General features: G+C 47.0%; 1 protein-coding gene across 1 annotated transcript; it reads left to right on the plus strand.

Moving 5' to 3' along the window:
- Positions 1–8,408: 8,408 nt before the first annotated feature.
- LOC123066866 (UDP-glycosyltransferase 76F1-like) lies at positions 8,409–11,198 on the plus strand. Its single transcript, XM_044489861.1, has 2 exons — positions 8,409–9,302; positions 10,194–11,198. The coding sequence occupies exons 1-2, from the start codon at positions 8,786–8,788 to the stop codon at positions 11,093–11,095; spliced, it is 1,419 nt and encodes a 472-aa protein (XP_044345796.1). The 5' UTR covers positions 8,409–8,785; the 3' UTR covers positions 11,096–11,198.
- The last annotated feature ends 8,006 nt before the right edge of the window (positions 11,199–19,204 follow it).

Genomic DNA, 19,204 nt, shown 5'->3' on the forward strand with positions numbered 1-19,204 from the left:
GACGCCCCCACACGCGCGCCCGCGGTGAGCACGCTCTCACCATGCCCCGCACGCCCTTTGCGCCGAGCCCCCCCTCGTGCCCGAGTCATCCTCGCCCTGCGCTGCCTCCCTGCACCGATCACGACGGCCGTCGCGCCTCGCCCGTCCGCCCGTGCTCGCCTTCCCGTGCACACTCGCCGACGCCCCGTGCTGAGGCTCCGCGCGCGCCGTGCTCGCCCACCGGCCGCCCGCGTCGTCCGGGCTTGCCGTGCCCGTGGCCGGCGCCTCTCCCTGTCGATCTGGGCATTGCCCAATCGGGCCGGGTGCCTGCGCCCGTAGCCACCGCTAGGCCCCCCCAGGCCACTGACTAGGGGGCCCCGCCCCAGAACGGTTAAAAAAAAGAAAGAAAGAAAAGAAAAGGAATTAGAAAAAAATATATATATATATAAAATATATTAAATAAATAAATAATGATAATAATATTAATTAATTAATTAACTAAATTAATTAACTAAATTAATTGAGTTTAATTAACCTGATCAATTAACTAAACTAATTAACCTGTTAGTTTAATTAAACGGTAATTAGATTAACCTAAACCCTAATTAACCTAACAGTGTATGACAGGTGGGTCCCACGGGACCCACATGTCAGTTTGACCCAGGTCAACCGCACTGTTGCCTGCTGACATCACACATACGTCATGCTGACGTCAGCATTTACTATTCTGGATAATGTTGGATTAAATAATTAATAAAATTCCAGAAATTAATAAAATCTTTAGAAAATCATATCTTTTAATCCGTAACTCGGATGAAAATATTTTCAACATGAAAGTTGCTCAGAACGACGAGACGAATCCGGATACGCGGTCCGTTCGTCCGCCACACACCCCTAACCTATCGAACCCGCAACTTTCCCCCTCCGGCTCCTCTGCCCGAAAACACGAAACACCGGGAATACTTTCCCGTGGGTTTTCCCCCCTTCACCGGTATCACCTACTACCGCGTTAGGGCACACCGAACACCGCGTATTGCCTTGATATATTTTGTGGTGCTTTGTTTGCTCTGTATTCATTATTTCTTCCCCCTCTTCTCTCCGGTAGACTACGAGACCGACGCTGCTGCTGACCAGTTCGACTACGGAGTTGACGACCCCTCTCTCTTGCCAGAGCAACCAGGCAAGCCCCCCCCCCTTGATCACCAGATATCGCCTATTCTACTCTATACTGCTTGCATTAGAGTAGTGTAGCATGTTACTGCTTTCGTTAATCCTATTCTGATGCATAGCCTGACATTGTCGCTACATCTGTTGATACCTTACCTGCAATCCTATATGCTTAGTATAGGATGCTAGTTTATCATCATTGGCCCTACATTCTTGTCAGTCTGCCTTGCTATACTATCGGGCCGTGATCACTTGGGAGGTGATCACGGGCATATACTATATACTTTACACTGTTACATTACTGGTGATACTGTTTGGAGATGGGGGCTGAAGGGGCAGGTGGCTCCATCCAGGTAGAGGTGGGCCTGAGTTCCCGACGGCCCCCGACTGTTACTTTGTGGCGGAGCGACGGGGCAGGTTGAGACCACCTAGGAGACAGGTGGGCCTGGCCCTGTTCGGCGTTCGCGGATACTTAACACGCTTAACGAGATCTTGGTATTTGATCTGAGTCGGCTACGAGCCTATACGCACTAACCATCTACGTGGGAGTAGTTATGGGTATCCCGACGTCGTGGTATCAGCCGAAGCACTTCAGACGTCAGCGACGGAGCGGCGCGCGCCGAATTGGACTGGAACGCCACTAGGCTAGGTCTGCTTTCGGCCGCCCTCGCAACGTGCAGGTGTGCTATGGGCGATGGGCCCAGACCCCTGTGCGCTTAGGTTTAGACCGGCGTGCTGGCCTCTCTGTTTTGCCTAGGTGGGGCTGCGACGTGTTGATCTTCCGAGGCCGGGCATGACCCAGGAAAGTGTGTCCGGCCAAATGGGATCGAGCGTGTTGGGTTATGTGGTGCACCCCTGCAGGGAAGTTAATCTATTCGAATAGCCGTGATCTTCGGTAACAGGACGACTTGTAGTTGTACCTTGACCTTATGACAACTAGAACCGGATACTTAATAAAACACACCCTTCAAAGTTCCACAGACAACCCGGTGATCGCTTTTCCGCAGGGCGACGAGGAGAGGATCGCCGGGTAGGTTTATGCTATGCGATGCTACTTGGAGATGCTACTTGGAGATGCTACTTGGAGATGCTACTTGGAGGACTTCAATCTACTCTCTTCTACATGCTGCAAGACGGAGGCTGCCAGAAGCGTAGTCTTCGACAGGATTAGCTATCCCCCTCTTATTCTGGCATTCTGCAGTTCAGTCCACCGATATGGCCTCCTTACACATATACCCATGCATATGTAGTGTAGTTTCTTGCTTGCGAGTACTTTGGATGAGTACTCACGGTTGCTTTCTTCCCCCTTTTTCCCCTTTCCTTTCTTTCTGGTTGTCGCAACCAGATGCTGGAGTCCAGGAGCCAGACGCCACCGTCGACGACGACCCCTACTACACCGGAGGTGCCTACTACTACGTGCTGCCTGCTGACGACGACCTGGAGTAGTTAGGAGGATCCCAGGCAGGAGGCCTGCGCCTCTTTCGATCTGTATCCCAGTTTGTGTTAGCCATCTTATGGCAACTTGTTTAACTTATGTCTGTACTCAGATATTGTTGCTTCCGCTGACTCGTCTATGATCGAGCACTTGTATTCGAGCCCTCGAGGCCCCTGGCTTGTATTATGATGCTTGTATGACTTATTTATGTTTTAGAGTTGTGTTGTGATATCTTCCCTTGAGTCCCTGATCTTGATCGTACACGTTTGCGTGCATGATTAGTGTACGATTGAATCGGGGGCGTCACAATATTGCTTACAGGTCTGCAAAGATCTTTTACCTCGTTGAAGTGGTAAGTTTTTATATTGTTATCAGTGATAATTGTTTTACTTGATGTTTATGCCTTCTCTTATGAAATTTTGCTTTTCATGTCTTGAAGGTGTTGGCTCTTCTTCCATCGTTGATGAGGTTATGTGAGGCACAGATGAAGCAAACCATTGATTCGGTACACATTTTCATCATGTACTGTTCTTTGTAGTTTTTGCTATGTTTTTATTCATTTTGTTGTATCGTTAAGCATAGAGTTTAAATTCTAAAATTTTAGTGCGATTGGGCCTTATTTTGTATGGGTATCTTTTGAGGTAACTAAAAGCCTTATGTACGTTAAGTTTTTCCCTCGCGGCAAAAACTATTTTGTGCCCAGGGTTTGCCCAAATCCTGGCTCCGCCACTGATAGTTGGTGCACTTCATTACTCGACTCTCACTAGACATGATGTCCATTTTGTTGTAAGTGAAGTGTGCTAGTTCATTGGATATATGCAAATCTTATTTTGTGGTATGTCAAGAACACATTGAGCATATGCAGACCTCACGTTTCATGCCAGGACCAAGCACATTGAAGTAAAATTTTACTTTGTGAGAGAAAACGTAGCACCATGGCCTAAATTCGCTCGATGGCCGACCCAGTTATGGGGTGGTCCACTGGACATAACACCCATCTTACACTTTCGTCATCGCTTCTTCTAAAAATGTTAACATGAAGGTGCAATTAATGGTAGGACCAGAACTGTGTTTGAACTCTCAATGTGAGACTAAACCTACCACCCAACTCCACTTGGGCCAAATGGATCTCCACTAACGGGACGGAGTATCACAAAGGATCGCCAACAAGTTCCTAGACATTTGATTGACTTTATAAAACATTGCCCACACAGGAAGTTCGAAAGAACTCAAACGTGATGTCAACATGACTATAAAACATTGCCCATGCGAGAAGCTTGAAAGAACTCATACGTGATCTCAAGTTGTAATAAATGGAGTAAAAATACATGGATGAATCCAGGTACATATCCATTCAGAAAAAACATTTTTAGATGTCAAACAATCTGGAAAAAAAGTTGCATGCATACATTTCCAAGTCCTATGTGTGCACATAATTTTTTACGGAAAAACAACATTTTCTGGCATGTGCCAAAGAGGCAAAAAAATGTACGTTATGGAATGCTATTTATAAGCACTGGAAATTTTATTTTTTGCGGAGGCAAATTAAAAGAAACAATTTTTTTTTAAAACTTTTGTGCCGCACAAATATTGTACGGAAGATGTATGCATGAAATTTTGTTTTTATTTTTTTGACATTTTATAACTCGTTTAAAATACACTTCTAAAAATTGGGTGCAGATGTACTTGGGTTAAGGACGTCCTCACTATAAAAGGAGCCTACTATAGTTTTAACTATTGAGTCGCTCTAAACATGCTGGATTAGCTCGAGTGCGCGCGCGCGTATTGGTTGGGATCATGCCGATCCAGTTGTTAGCTTTCCTTGTTATATTTCTTTTTATTTTAAACATAGTATAGACACAAGTGATCATATATACGCGCATACACTCAATCTTATCAGGGCCGGCCCTGAAGGGGGCCAGACCAGGTCTTGTGTGGTAGCCTGGTGGGCCACACCAGGCTAGTTGGAACAATTGAGTTAGCAGTGCCTTTACTTTTTCTAAATAACCAATTCATTTTCTCGAAGATGGAGGTGGGTCACACAGTCAGCTACAATTCAAAAATACTGGTTCAGCAGAATTAGCAACCCCATTTTCAATCTAGTTGGAGCAATCTCTTTTGTATAGGATGGAATCAACGACCAATTGATCCTAAAAGATTAATACTAATTCATATATTTTTAATAGTTTATTTCATATTGAAATTGAATTATTCTAATGATGTTATTTAGTGACGTTCGTGTTATATATCCAACCTTGGCTTTAGTATGCTAATATAAGATCATTGTATTTTATTATTATTATTATTATTATTATTATTATTATTATTATTATTATTATTATTATTATTATTATTATTATTATTATTATTATTATCAAGTTGATTATAAATTTGAAGTCATAACATTTTCTTTGCTAGCTATCGGTTTCACCGTACCAAAAGTTCGGTTTATCCTGCATCATCAGTAACCTAATTTGGCTTATAAGATGGTACCCACATTTTGGATTGATAACATGTGTGATCTTCAATGACCAATGCTCGATCTAGTACAATCGATGCTTGATCTTCCGTGCATCTTGGTCGAAGACGCCCCATCGTCACCCCCACGCCGCCGAGGTAAGAGGCTGAGTGACAAAGAGGACCACATCACGCCCATTGGTGATTGTGACCGCCAAATTTTACATAGGGTATGTCTCTTGTTCTGTTTCCACAAATAGCAACATCATTGGTGACTTTGCATCTAAGAATGTTAAAAACATCAAATAATATTTATAAATTACTTAACATGGATATGCTTTTTGATGCACTTAGTTGTTCATTTAGAAAATTCTATATACATATATATTCATTATCTTGATGATTATATTAAAAGGCCCATATTCTAGATTCGCCCTGGGCCCCCGAAATCTCAGGACCCGCCCTAAATCTTATGAACGCACACATGCACACTCTATCCCTATGAGTATGTTCAATAGACTGAGCCGACATATCATCTTGAGATTTTACAAAGTCATTGTAGGCGTCTCGTATAGTCAACGGAGATGGCTCCTCCAGTTGAACGCGTATCTCCGGAAATCCTGAAGTAAATGCAGGATAAATGCGAACACCAAAACTTAACTCTGATGAACTAGGGATACCACTTTCTCCTTATTTCTTCTCCATCTCTATAATTAAGCCCAACGCTATACCATATGGATCCATATCTCCATCAGCAATCAGGCACTCCTCCCCCATTCCTGACAAAATCCATGGAGGCCAGCGCGGCGGAGAAGGCTCCGGCGACGGCGAGCGGTGGTACACGGCGGGTGCTGCTGTTCCCGCTGCCGTTCCAGGGCCATCTGAACCCGATGCTGCAGCTGGCCGACGTGCTGCACGCCCGGGGCCTCCGCGTCACCGTCTTCCATGCCGCCTTCAACGTACCGGACCCCGTTAATATGTTTAAATTATGAAAACATTTAATATGTTTTAGTTATGTTAATATTTAAAACTACATGTACATTTATTTATTATTGTGATTATAGTTTAATGTATTTATTTTTGTAATATATAAAAAAGGAAAAAACAACTAATATTTGAAAAATGGGCCGTACTGTCAGTGGCCCTTTAAGTCCATGGGCGCCTAACTAAATAAATAATGTTCCATAGTTGACTGGAAACTTATCTGGCTGAGTTGGTTAGCGCAGTTAATCCTCTACGCGAGGTAACCGGTTCGAATTTTTGTTGCGCCCTATATTTTGTTTATTTCTCAAGTACACTGACAGGTGGAACCGGGTGATCATTGAGACATATTCACTATATGTCAGTGACACTGCATGTGGGTCTCGCACCAGTTTGTTTATTTCTCAAGTACACTGACAGGTGGAACCGGATGATCATTGAGACATATACACTATATGTCAGTGACACTGCATGTGGGTCTCGCACCAGTTTGTTTATTTCTCAAGTACACTGACAGGTGGAACCGGATGATCATTGAGACATATACACTATATGTCAGTGACACTGCATGTGGGTCTCGCACCAGTTTGTTTATTTCTCAAGTACACTGACAGGTGGAACCGGATCATCATTGAGACAATATACACTACATGTCAGTCTGTCCTGACACTGCATGTTGGTCTCGCACCACGCTGGCATGTCCAGTCAGTAATACATATGTATCTAGACGTGATTTAAACTGTATATACACCGTACTACCAAGTTTTAGGACCAACTCGGTGTATTTTTCAAGTTCAAGCACCAAAGTGAACGTCGATGACAAGTTTAAACACCACTGGTGTTATTATCTCTAAAATTTTCTTTGCTATCGGTTTCACCATACCAAAAGTTCGGTTTATCCTGCATCATCAGTAGCCTAATTTGGCTTATAAGATGGTACCCACATTTTGGATTTATAACATGTCTGATCTTCAATGACCAATGCTTGATCTAGTACCACCGATGCTTGATCTTCCGTGCATCTTGGTTGAAGACGCCCCATTGTCACCCCCACACCGCCGAGTTAAGACGCCGAGTGACAAAGAGGAGACGACATCACGCCCACTGGTTATTGTGACCGCCAAATTTTACATAGGGTATGTCTCTTATTCTCTTTCCACAAATAGCAACATCATTGGTGACTTTGCATCTAAGAATGTTAAAAACATCAAATATATTTATAAATTACCTAACATGGATATGAATTTTGATGCAATTAGTTGTTCATTTATAACATTCTATATAGATATATATTCGTTATCTTGATGATTATATTAAAGGGCCCATATCCTAGATTCGCCTCGGGCCACCGAAATCTCAGGACCGAGCCTGAATCTTATGAACGCACACATGCACACTCTATCCCTATGAGGACCTTCGATAAACTGAGCCGGCATATCATCTTGAGATTTTACAAAGTCATTGTAGGCGTCTCGTAGTCAACGAAAATGGCTCCTCCTACTGAAAACGTATCACCGGAAATCGTGAAGTAAATGCTGCATAAATGCAAACACCAAGACTTTACCCTGGTGAACTAGGGATGCCACTTCCTCCATATTACTCTCCTTGATATTTGAAATCAAGCGCGTAACCAACACGACTGAGAAAATTAGGCCCCAACTTATTACTCACTCCGTTTCAGTTTACAAGTCCTACGCGTATACCTAGGTTGCCAATTTTATCACTCTAATATAAACTATATAACGCAAAATTATACTGTCTGAAAATAGAAGATCTGAAGTTTATATTGATATATTTTTTGTAATACATCAGTTGTACTCCCTCCATCTAGGTGAGTAAGTCATCTTAGGTTGTGTACCGTGACCAAGGCAGACGAAAAAACAAGAGAAGTTAATGTTCATTTGCTAATTAATAGCATTGCATGCAATGAACTGATCACTGCATGTCGTGTTTGGTAGTCTCAAGTCATTGAAAGCAGACACATCCCATATCTTTTATTGGTTGATTCCTTTATTTATATCAAGAAATAAAAAACGAGGTGGGAATTAATGCACCGTGCCTAAGTGTTTTGGGATTATTTGGTTTTCGTAAGATGACTTATTCATCTAGACGGAGGGAATATTAGGTTGATCAAATTGACGACCTAAGGATACGTGCACATTCTGTAAACTGATAGAGATGGAGTATTAACAGAACCGACATGGCCCCCGATCGAGACGGACGGGTTGAGACGCTTCCATCACACTCTAGAGGAGCTAATAAAGAAACGATCGAGGCGAGGGAGTATCCCAACGAGTAGTGCGTGCAGCGGCAACAGTGTGATATGAAAACCGCGAACTTGTGCCCCTTGTTTTGTAAGGGAAATCACGCATTTCCCTAAACAAACTCCGCACGCGAATCCTCATGCTGGCATCCCGTATCCGTCCAACCATCCAAATAATGCGCTCATTAATCCCTCGATCCTTTTTTATGTCGATCCAAATCGCCTAGATTAGGGAAATGACACATTTCCCTTAACAAACACCTAATCGAATCCTCGTGCTGGCATCCCGTATCCATCCATCCATCTTCTCTCCCGCTCTAACCGATTCATTGCGCTCATTAATCCCTCGATTCTCTTTTATTTGGATCCAATCCAATCCAAATCCATCCAAATAATGCTCACGTTTTATCATCTCTACTCTATAATAAAGCCCAACGCCATACCATTTGGATCCATATCTCCATCAGCAATCAGGCACTCCTCCCCCATTCCTGACAAAATCCATGGAGGCCAGCGCGGCGGAGAAGGCTCCGGTGACGGCGAGCGGTGGCGCCCGGCGGGTGCTGCTGTTCCCGCTGCCGTTCCAGGGCCACCTGAACCCGATGCTGCAGCTGGCGGACGTGCTGCACGCCCGGGGCCTCCGCGTCACCGTCTTCCACGCCGCCTTCAACGCACCGGACCGCGTGGCAGGGTACCACTTCGTGCCCGTCGGCGCCGGCGTGCCGACGGCCGACCTCGTCCCCACCGGCAGCAACGCCGACTTCGCCGGGGCGCTGCTGCGCATCAACGAGCGCCTGCAGGGGCCTTTCGAGGACAGCCTCCGCGAGGTGCTGCAGGAGGAGGACCATGAGGGAGCGCGGCCGGCGTGCCTCGTGCTGGACTCTAACCTCCGGAGCATGCAGGTGGTCGCGGACCGGCTCGGCGTGCCGACGCTAGTGCTGCGCACGGGTGGCGCCGCCTGCCTCGTGGCCTACATGGCCTTCCCGGCGCTCTGCGACAAGGGCCTCCTCCCGCCACAAGGTACAAACCTGCCTCTACCTGACAAATAAACACAGAAGTTGACACTACTTTCTACTGATAGACAAACAGTTAACAGTTAGCACCGCTGTCTGCATCGCCACATGCAAAGAAGTACAGGTAGTACTGTTGTTATGTTGTCGTGAGATGTGCTTTTTTGATTACTGGAGAATGCTCTGCTAAATTAAGAAATACTCCCCCCTATCAAAATAGACGTTTTTATAATTAGTTTAGTCTAAAAAACATCTTGTATTCTGGTACAGAGGTAGTAGAAGAAAGCTAACAGTTTGTTTTTTGTTAGGATGAAAAAATAATACAGCTCTGCTTTACATATGAAGTTCAGAATAAAACTGAGTACTATTTTGGAAAAGAGAAAGAAAGTAGCAATTTTTTTTTCATATGAAAAAATCCTTAGATTTGAAATATATTTGTCAAATATTCATATGAATTGAAAATAATACATCCATTTAGGGATTTAAGAATATATTATCGACAGGAAAACCTAGAGATATTATCATTTATAGTTTTATATACAAGCAGATTTGTATGAAAATAAGTGCCAACGTTTTACAAATTGAACTGTTTCAAAATCTATGATAACATGCATGGGAAATAGAAAAATTTACAGGTTACCTGGTAGATAGACAGCTTGTTTTTGCTTAAACTTCTCTATTTGATCAGGCTGGTGTATCGGCTTTATCCTGATATTTTTGTAACAAGAGGAAAGCAAGGATTCTTGTAGGAAAAAATAGACTTTTGTTCCAAATAAAGTTTTATAAAAGAATATTTGTATGAAAACTAGACGCACATTTAAGGTGCTCAGTTTCCAAATAATACACATTCATACTCACATATATCACCCAACAACTGATTATTTTCTTACCAAAATTTCAGACCATTCGCAACTGAACTTGCCACTGGATGATCTCCCACCACTCCGCCTGCAAGACATGGTCTTCTCAACCACAACTCCACATGAAACGATGACCACCTGCCTAGAACGCATTGTGGAATCGGCAAAGTGTTCTTCAGGTGTCATCCTCAACACCTTCAATGACCTCGAAGGTGTCGAGCTCCGAAAGATCATTGATGGCGTGGGTGTCCCGGTGTATGCGATTGGTCCTCTTTACAAGATATCCTCAGGTGTCAAAAGCAGCCTGTTGTCTTCGGATCAAACTTGTTTGGATTGGCTGGACAAGCAAGAGGCAAAGTCTGTTTTGTTCGTGAGCTTTGGGAGCTTGGCTTCCATGGATCAGGAAGAGCTAGTGGAGACTGCATGGGGCTTGGCCAATAGCCGCATGCCATTTCTTTGGGTCATCAGGCCTGACGCGGTTCATGGTTCAGGGAACGTAGGCCTACCTGACGGCTTTGAGGAAGAGACACAAGGTACGGGGATGGTGGTGAGTTGGGCTCCACAACAAGATGTTCTTGGGCACCAAGCAATTGGTGGCTTTTGGACCCATAACGGCTGGAACTCAACATTGGAAAGCATATGCGAGGGTGTTCCGATGATATGTAGACCTCATTTTGCTGACCAAATGATAAATGCCAGGTATGTCGAGGAGGTGTGGAAAGTAGGGTTTGAGTTAGAGGGCAAGTTGGAGCGGGGGAACATTGAGAGGGGTATTAGAAAGTTGTTGTGCGAAGAAGGTGGAGAGATGAGGCGAAGAGCAGATGATCTCAAGGACAAAGCAACCCGGTGTATAAAGAAAGGCGGCTCTTCTCAAACTATGGTTGATTTGCTGGTGAACTGCATAATGTCATTACCTTCTTCCATTTCGATGGGATTAGTTTGATATTTTCATATTGAGTCTTTCCTAAAGCTGGTAATGTTGTTAGCCCGGACATGTTTTGCAAATGAGTGAACTCTTACATATATCTTAATATATTTTTTGCCAACTTCTGCATAATTCCATTTAGCAGATAATACAAGTTATGTTTGTAGATTTATAACACAAGTCATGGTAACAGGAAAAAACTACGCATGCATGGTTCCATGCATGGTGAGCTCTCAGTCTCTGGCTATCCATGATCCATTCGCGTTTCTTTACCATGCGAGTTCTAGCCTAATCTTGAGTTAGTAATCTATTTAGGTATAGATGATAAGAAAGTAGAGTTCTCATACGTGAGTCTACGGTATGCTCAACTCGATTAATTAGTACTATTCTCTCCGTTCGGAATTACTTGTCTCGGAAATGGATGTATCTAAAACTAAAATACGTCTAGATACATCCATTTTTGCGACAAGTAATTCCAAACGGAGGGAGTAGGTGTCTAGGTTAGGCTTGTTCATGTCATATTTTAGTTCGTCAAGTCGCAAAGTTTGCCATTGAGTTTTTTTTTTTTTTTGAAACGAGGCAAAAGATTTGCCATTTTCATTGGTTAAGAAGAAGAGAATTGTCCGGTTAATTGGCGGAAAACCGGGCTAAAACCGATACAACTCAACCCACAACATGGGCACCACCAACCAACAAAAAAGCTGCAAACAAGAAAGGCATTCGCCGAGGAGTCACAAGCGTTATCGTCATCACCGGTTGCCTCGAACGGGCGACTCCGACTTCATCATAGAGCTCCAACCTCGAAGCCAACCGGCAAACAGCTGCATAGAAGCCACGACGGCACATGCCACCGGAAGACCACACGCGCAAGCAGCCGACAGCTCCGACTTTGACGACGAGCCTCACCAGGGAAATATGCAGGACCTGCACCGACCGTGCCCAAGAGGGCACCTTGGACACGCCAGGAAGAACCGACTACCGAAGTCCATGCCGCGACCCGAGCTCCTCTCGACGACATCATCGTTGCCAAACAGAAACCAGCGCCCCGCCTCAGCCAACCACGCAGCGAAGATGTCGCCATCCACGACGAAGATGCCGCAATCCACCAGACTCCCAGTCGTCGCCGGCTCCGAGACGATGCCCCCAAGGAGGAGAAAGACGCTAAGACGCCTCCATCGCCCGATCCAGCGGATCTGAGGTTTCCCTCCGGAGCCAAAGCCATGGGGAGAAGGAGCACACCTCCACGCGACACTTCCAAGAAAGATCACGGCACCCGCGGGCGCCGCCGTCGCCGGCTCCAAAGAAGGCCAGAGCAAAGATTTCTCCCGAGGATGCGCCGACCACCTGCCACCACCGACCGCCACCCACCAGTCACCACCTGCTGAGGCCGACCTCATTCTGGCCGCGGGATCCCACGATCCACCGCGACGAGACACGCACCACCCCCTGGCCGAAGCCGCCGCCCACCACCGCAGCACCACCGTGGCCACCACCACGACAGCAACCAACGCCGCTTCGCGGAGCGCAGCACCCAGATCGATGCACCTCGCACCAGATCCGATCGGAGCTACACAAATGAAGCAGCAGAGTAGCGAGCAGGCCCTTCCTCCGCAGCACAGCTCACATCCAGGGAAGCACACCCGCCACGCTCCATCGGTCACCGCGCCCGACTCACGCCCGCCGCCACTGCACCCGGCCGGTCACCGAGCCCCACGCGCCCAGCCGGATCCGAGCCGTCGTTGCATGAGCGCGCGCCGTCCACGCCCCGGCCTCATCTGGAGCCCGGACCGAGGCCACCGCCCCGAAGCCCCACCCGCCGACCGCAAGAGCCGCGACGCCACACCGGCTGCCGCCCTCCGCTGCCACGACCTCCCGCCGCGGCCACCGAGGGCGGAGAAGCAGATCCGGCCAAGCACGGCCAGGATCCGGCCGCTCGCCGCGCAGCCATCCACCCCGCAGCCCAGTAGGCCACCAGCCACCGCGCGCGCGCCTCGCCGCGGAAAGGGGATAAACGCCCCGCCGGCACCTTCCCTGGGGCACGCACGGGCTTCGCCGGCGGCCCCTCCGGCGGCAGCAATGCGGGGGAGTGGGGAGAGGAGGGCCCTTGTGGCGGCGGCGCTAGGTTCCCCCGTGCCGCCTGAGCCAGGCGACGCGGGGGTTCGGGCGCAGTGTAGCTTGTTGCTTTCCAAAGAGAGGAGTGGCTTGCCATTGGGTTTAATCTAAGTCTGAATAGTGTCATGCGTGTCCTAATTCTAGTAGTACTAGGAGGTCATGCACAAGTCAATTTGATTGGTGCATGATACAAGCTCTTGCCAAATCTTTTTCACGCGTATGTGTTTGCGTGTTATTGATGTGATTGATCTGAGGGCAAAACCCACAAGTCATTCCGGAGCTAGTGACAAGGAGGAAGATGGGGCTTTGGAAATCTCATTTTCCTCTGGTCGCTCTTATATTTCATTATGGAGGGAGTACAAAATATTTGTTTGGCTCTGCTATAGGGGGAAGATCCATGTCACTGATGAAGTGATGAGCTAGTGAAGACGAGCTAGACATGCCAACATGACTGCAAGCTCTTGAAACAGGCTCTCGCCCCACTTTATATATAAAACAAAAACACCAAGGATACATGACCGAATGATACAATGTGGTGAGGTAGTCCTCTGAGACAGCAGATCCCTAGATAACAGGGCAGCATAAACACATGCGACTATGCTACCGAAACACTAGCACATGACTTCCCCGTTACAACGCCATGACACGACCTAAGACACCTAGCCTCCACAACAACGCCCTCAAGAGGGGAACGCGAGCACCGCCGCTACCGAGCCCGAGGTGGACAAATGTTTTCGCCCGAAGACTGTGATACAGAGAGAAGAACCACGACGACATCTTCAAGAAGATAACGACACCCGCAGATGTCGTCGTCACCGGTGCCAAAGAGCTGAGCTTTCGCTCGGCAGCTCACCCGTGCCACGACGGGGCACCCAGACCAGACATGGCGAGAACCGGCCCCCAGATCTGGATCTGGGCAACAACAAGTGTGCCCAGACCACCCTTTGCTACACCCCTCGCTGCCCAGACGACCGAGAAAAATAGCCACCACTGTTGTCATGGGGCCTACCAGAAAGCCACCATACGGACAACCAGTCGGGGCCGCCGCCCCGGCATCCATGTCCCGGGTCACCGCCAGCCATCACCATCGCAACACGCAGACCACGGTGGGAAGACCAGAAGCTAGTCCTTCTACTCCAAGCCCGGCATCTGCCACTGGGCCTGGGTGATCGCCTCCACAGTAAGGGGCGTCCACGCCTGCATACCCAGGCAGTCCTTGTGGACTGGGGGGTGACACGACCTAGTATCTATCGACAACCATCGTCGAGCAAGCCCCAATACTAGTCCCCGACCTTAGTTGAAACGAACTCATACGCCGCCACACTCGAGGCCACCGCGTCGCTCCGACCAACGGCACTGCAACAACACTGGTGCCAACTCGGACCAACGACACAACGAACCATCAAAGCAGAAAGACACAAATGCAAATGGTGAGCACCAATGCGGGCTAGGTTGGCCCTCTGCCTGCGTGCCGTCGGCCGCCATCCACCATCACCGGCTAGATCAACTATGCCCGTCAGACGACACCCATAGACCTGGATCGGCCGCTGCCAATCAAGGCAGCAGCCCCGCACAACTGCCGCTCGAGAAGACCCGAGCTGCAACACTGCATTGGATGCGCACTGCCCCGCCAGATCCGCACAAGCACCACACACCCATTGCCCCTAAGCCCCTCGCCGTGCACCGTCCGCCACCCCCATATCAGATCTGGCCAGGACGAGGCCAACGCGCCAACAGCGAAGCAGATAACCACCACGCCATGGATGACCACTGGGGCGTCAACCGCCACCCGCGCTGCCCGCCAGGTCGCGAGATCGGGCCACCCGGCGGCGCACACATCCGCCCAGCTCAATGACGTCCCGCCCGCCGCTACCCGAAGCGGAGGAACGTGCAGACGATGTGCCGAGCCAACGCACTAGGACGCCGCCGCATCACCGTAGAGGAGCACACCGCCGCCCCGCACGCCAGTTGTCGCGTCGTCGGGCCCAGCGACAGCGCAGCACCCCCACATGCGAGGCCATCCCGCGCTGGCCCCTGAACCGCAAGGAGAGGAAGCAGGCCCCACCGCAACCCACACCGGCCGGGCTTTGCCCAGCGGCACGATGGGTCAGTGGCAGGGGAAGGGGGTAGAGGTGGAACGAGGAGGCAGCAGCGCTAGGGTTTCCCCCGATCGCCCACGGGCGCGATGTGGGGGGCAGGGTCGGGGCAAGGAACTGCTCTAGACTCTTGTCGAGGATGCATCAACATGACTGCAAGCTCAATAACCTGCGAGAGGATGTACAATTTGTTTGGTGTTGTGTCAGGGATGCTCTTCATTGGCCTCGACGATCACCACTGTCGTGGGACGATTTCGTGTGTATCTATATGCGGGCCTAAAGTTTGAGAGAACTAGGGATCCTCCGTTCAACCGCTATTTTGCCATCGATCTGGCATTGGGATATGTGCCAATCAAAGTTATTAGGGTTACTTCTGCTAATCATGTACAGGAATTCTCTAATAGCAAGAGGAGAGTTGCACCTTCGTTGCCCTCGTGGGAGGATTTCATGTGTATCGATGTGCGGGCCTAAAGTTTGAGAGAACCATGGATCCTCCATTGAACCCCTGTTTTGCCGTCCAATCTAGCATTGGGATATGTGCCAATCAAAGTTATTAGGGTTACTTCTACTAATCATGTACATGAATCCTCTAATAGCAAGTGAAGAGTTGCACCTTCTTTGCGGGCACCATGGCTGCTTTCTGACACGACATATTGACATCAATTAAAAAACGGAATTGGCTTGTGACAGGAGGCTCTTTAGGCAACACAGTCTCAAGTCCAAATGTTTCGAAAATTTGTTCCACACGCTAGGCGCTCTGTTGTTTAACATACTAGGTAATTGCCCGTGCGTTGCTACGGGAGCAAAAAAAATTCAGCACAAGAAGAGTATTATGAAATGGTGTTCTAAGGTGACGAGAACATCTACCCGATCTTAAAAACATGATATTTGGAGCAACATTAATAAGATACATAAGAATTGATTTAACACATAAGTGTCAAAGCAAGCATGAATAATGGACTGTAAACACCATGATAGCCAAGTTCAAACTAAATGAAGCAAGTTCACGTCATGATAGTCAAGTTTGCTGAAACTCTATTTCAGATTATTTTTCCTATGATGGAGCTGGAATATTCCTATATACTTGTAGGAATCATAAATCACTAAATCAACAGGAAGTCCGGTCATAAATCACTATAGTCAATAGTTCCTTTGCAACAAACTGGAGCTAACGAGATGAACAAAACGGTACCTGATTGCTAAACCAAAGTGTGGATAGATACTTATATTTAGTATTTAGACACTTAGAGCCTGTTCGGCAACTCCCCAGCTCCTGGCTTCGCCGAACCTGCTGGTGGAGCTGGGCCGAATGGTTGGACTCCGCGAAGCTAGCTTCCGAGATCCGGGGCTGGTCGTAGTACAAAAACCTGGAGCTGGTGTTTCGCCGATCTCAGAAATTGGAAAACGAGCAGTTCAGGCTATTTACGGAGAGTTGTCACCGCCAAGTCAAAGAAAACGATTCGTTCGAGTGGAGAACAGAAGGAGCTTGTCGCTTCCCTCCCTACCAGGCTGGAATAGAGCTTAACGGGCTAGGCAGCTAGCGACCCAAGACTAGCGATTGGGATCATGGAGTTCGGTTGCCGAACAGTTTTTCTGATCTGAGATATTTGTCAAGAAGCTGGAACCTAGATCGAGAAGCCGGATTTGAGGATTTCTGGAGTTGGGCAGTTGCCGAACAAGCCCTTATATGCTAAACCAAACGGCACCTGGTTGTCATAAATCGCTATAATCATTATTTAATATTTAGACACTTATATTTTAAATGGTGGACAAATACTTCAAACCTTACCTATGCTAGCAACCAAGATTGTTACATAAAATTAAGACCTCCCTATGGTCTAGCTCCTCTGTAGTATTGGCTCGCCGGCCTCGTCGTTCTCGTTCTGCATAGGTTTTGTTTGCCGAGGTAGCATCAGCTCCATGGTGGCCTCCTCCGAGCTCCTGTGCTCATCGATGCCCAAGAAAAAACTGAAAAAGAATCTGGCTATTTATACATGATGACAATAACAATAATTATCAGGGTATACAAGACCATCATTGAAAGACTTTGTAAAACTTACTTGTTTTATGGGGGTATAAGCTCTCACATTCTGCATTGCAAGTCAGAAAGCAAAAAATGATAATCAGTTTTCGTTTCCAGTACATAACTGCTTATTTGTTGCTAATGTTTTTCTCTCCTAGCAAGAATACACAAATGGGAAGAAATATATCTACTTACTATAACTACTTTTCTTTTCTGCCTCAGCAAGAATATGCATAAATGTGAAGAGACTATAGCTTACAGGAATATGTGCGATCATTGTTCTATATACATTACCAATAATTAATGAATACCACCTATAAATTTGTTCCCTACAAAATTCTGAAGTGCAAGATAATCGAAGAGGATAAACAATTGTGACTTGATTGCACGAGACACTATTCTCATGGTAGATATATACTGACCATATCACATAGATGTGGCTACATGTATGCATGCTAGCAATGGCCATCCACATCCAAAGAATAATAACACGTACGATTCCAAATAAAATTCAGCCAGGCACATTTGGTTCAATGTATTTTTTAGTCGCCTTATGTTTTTCTTATGTCCAGGTGTGTCAGGTCATCCTTCCACAATTGATCTTAAATATCATGCTTGAACTTATTTTTGATGAAATTTCAACACTATGCCTGAATGCAATATAGCAAGACCAACTCGCCCTACTGAATGTACATGGGTACCATTAATCGTGGACCTTTGTTGAACAATTCAAGTAAGTTTAGAGGGGCCACATCTATCCGTTTAACATTTCTTTTACATTCTCCAAGGCTCCAATATCTGAGTGCGATAACACATGACACAAGGTTTGTCTCAAACTCATTCTTTGTGACCAGGTCCTGAAAAAGAAAATAACTTAGATTAGTTTCGTTTTGGCACTTCAAGAACCTGACTGTCATTATCCAAGATACCGAGAATAATTGCTTATCTCATTTACAGAACATAAATGATGGGAAGAATGATGTATGGTGTAATCATGTGCTAGATAGATTAACTGACAAACAAAAACTCATCTGTGGTTCTCCTGGTTCAGCAGCCGCACCTTGTTAGACACCTGTTTCGGCAGCCGCGCCTTTTAGATTTAGGAGCCAATTCACAGATGAAGATGGCAACAGAGCATGTTCTCCATGCACCATCCTAAAGAAATAACACCAAATATGATCATTAGGGAACAAATAAAATATTTGGTTGCTTTATTTGACGTTTAAGAATGAAATCTTCAGATGTAGCTGCACCTGTAACCATCTACGTACCTTCTAACACAGAAATCGACTTGATTAGAGAAGAGGAAAAAACTCAAGCAATCATCCTGTATAGAAATATTACCTCATTGTATTTCCAATCCTTCCGTCCCCTTCACTCCACCAGGGATATGTTAAAAGGCCAGCAAATCCTGATTGCATCACTTGTACGACACTAAGTAAGAAAGGAATGGTGATTGTGGGACATGGAGTGCTACGGACAAATGCTACCTCCTCCCAGCACAGAAGGGCCGCGCGGTGAAGGTACAACACAAGTCATGTGGTGCCACGTCGGTGTAGCTCTTCATTGGACGCCATGGAGGAAAGGAGAATACAGCCTCGTCCAGGCCACATCTTGGAGGCGGGGAGGCTTGACTGTGGGATTGCCGTGGTAGGCGGCCTCAAAGACAATTTACTATCGCCACACCCGTGAACCTGTCACTGCCAGGAGTTTCGTCGACGCGGCCGCCAGATCTAGTAGAGAAGACAGGCTAGACCAACATGGGGAGAGAGGAGGTAGATGACCACGCCGCCATCAGATTGGTGGCCGACGAGCGGCCCCTTCCATCTCCCACGTTCCAAGGAGAAGGAACAAGGTCGATCCGATGCACGCAGGGTGGATGGGGAGTGACGGCAG

This window comes from Triticum aestivum, chromosome 3B (genome assembly GCF_018294505.1).
Source record: "Triticum aestivum cultivar Chinese Spring chromosome 3B, IWGSC CS RefSeq v2.1, whole genome shotgun sequence".
In the NCBI taxonomy this organism is placed as follows: Eukaryota; Viridiplantae; Streptophyta; class Magnoliopsida; order Poales; family Poaceae; genus Triticum; species Triticum aestivum.

What these genes read in the sequence shown, in the direction of transcription:
- LOC123066866 (XM_044489861.1), top strand. Translation starts at nt 8,786, where the DNA reads ATGGAGGCCAGCGCGGCGGAGAAGGCTCCGGTGACGGCGAGCGGTGGC. An exon ending in GGGCCTCCTCCCGCCACAAG is followed by an intron (nt 9,303 to 10,193) that starts GTACAAACCTGC and finishes CCAAAATTTCAG; the next exon opens with ACCATTCGCAACTGAACTTG.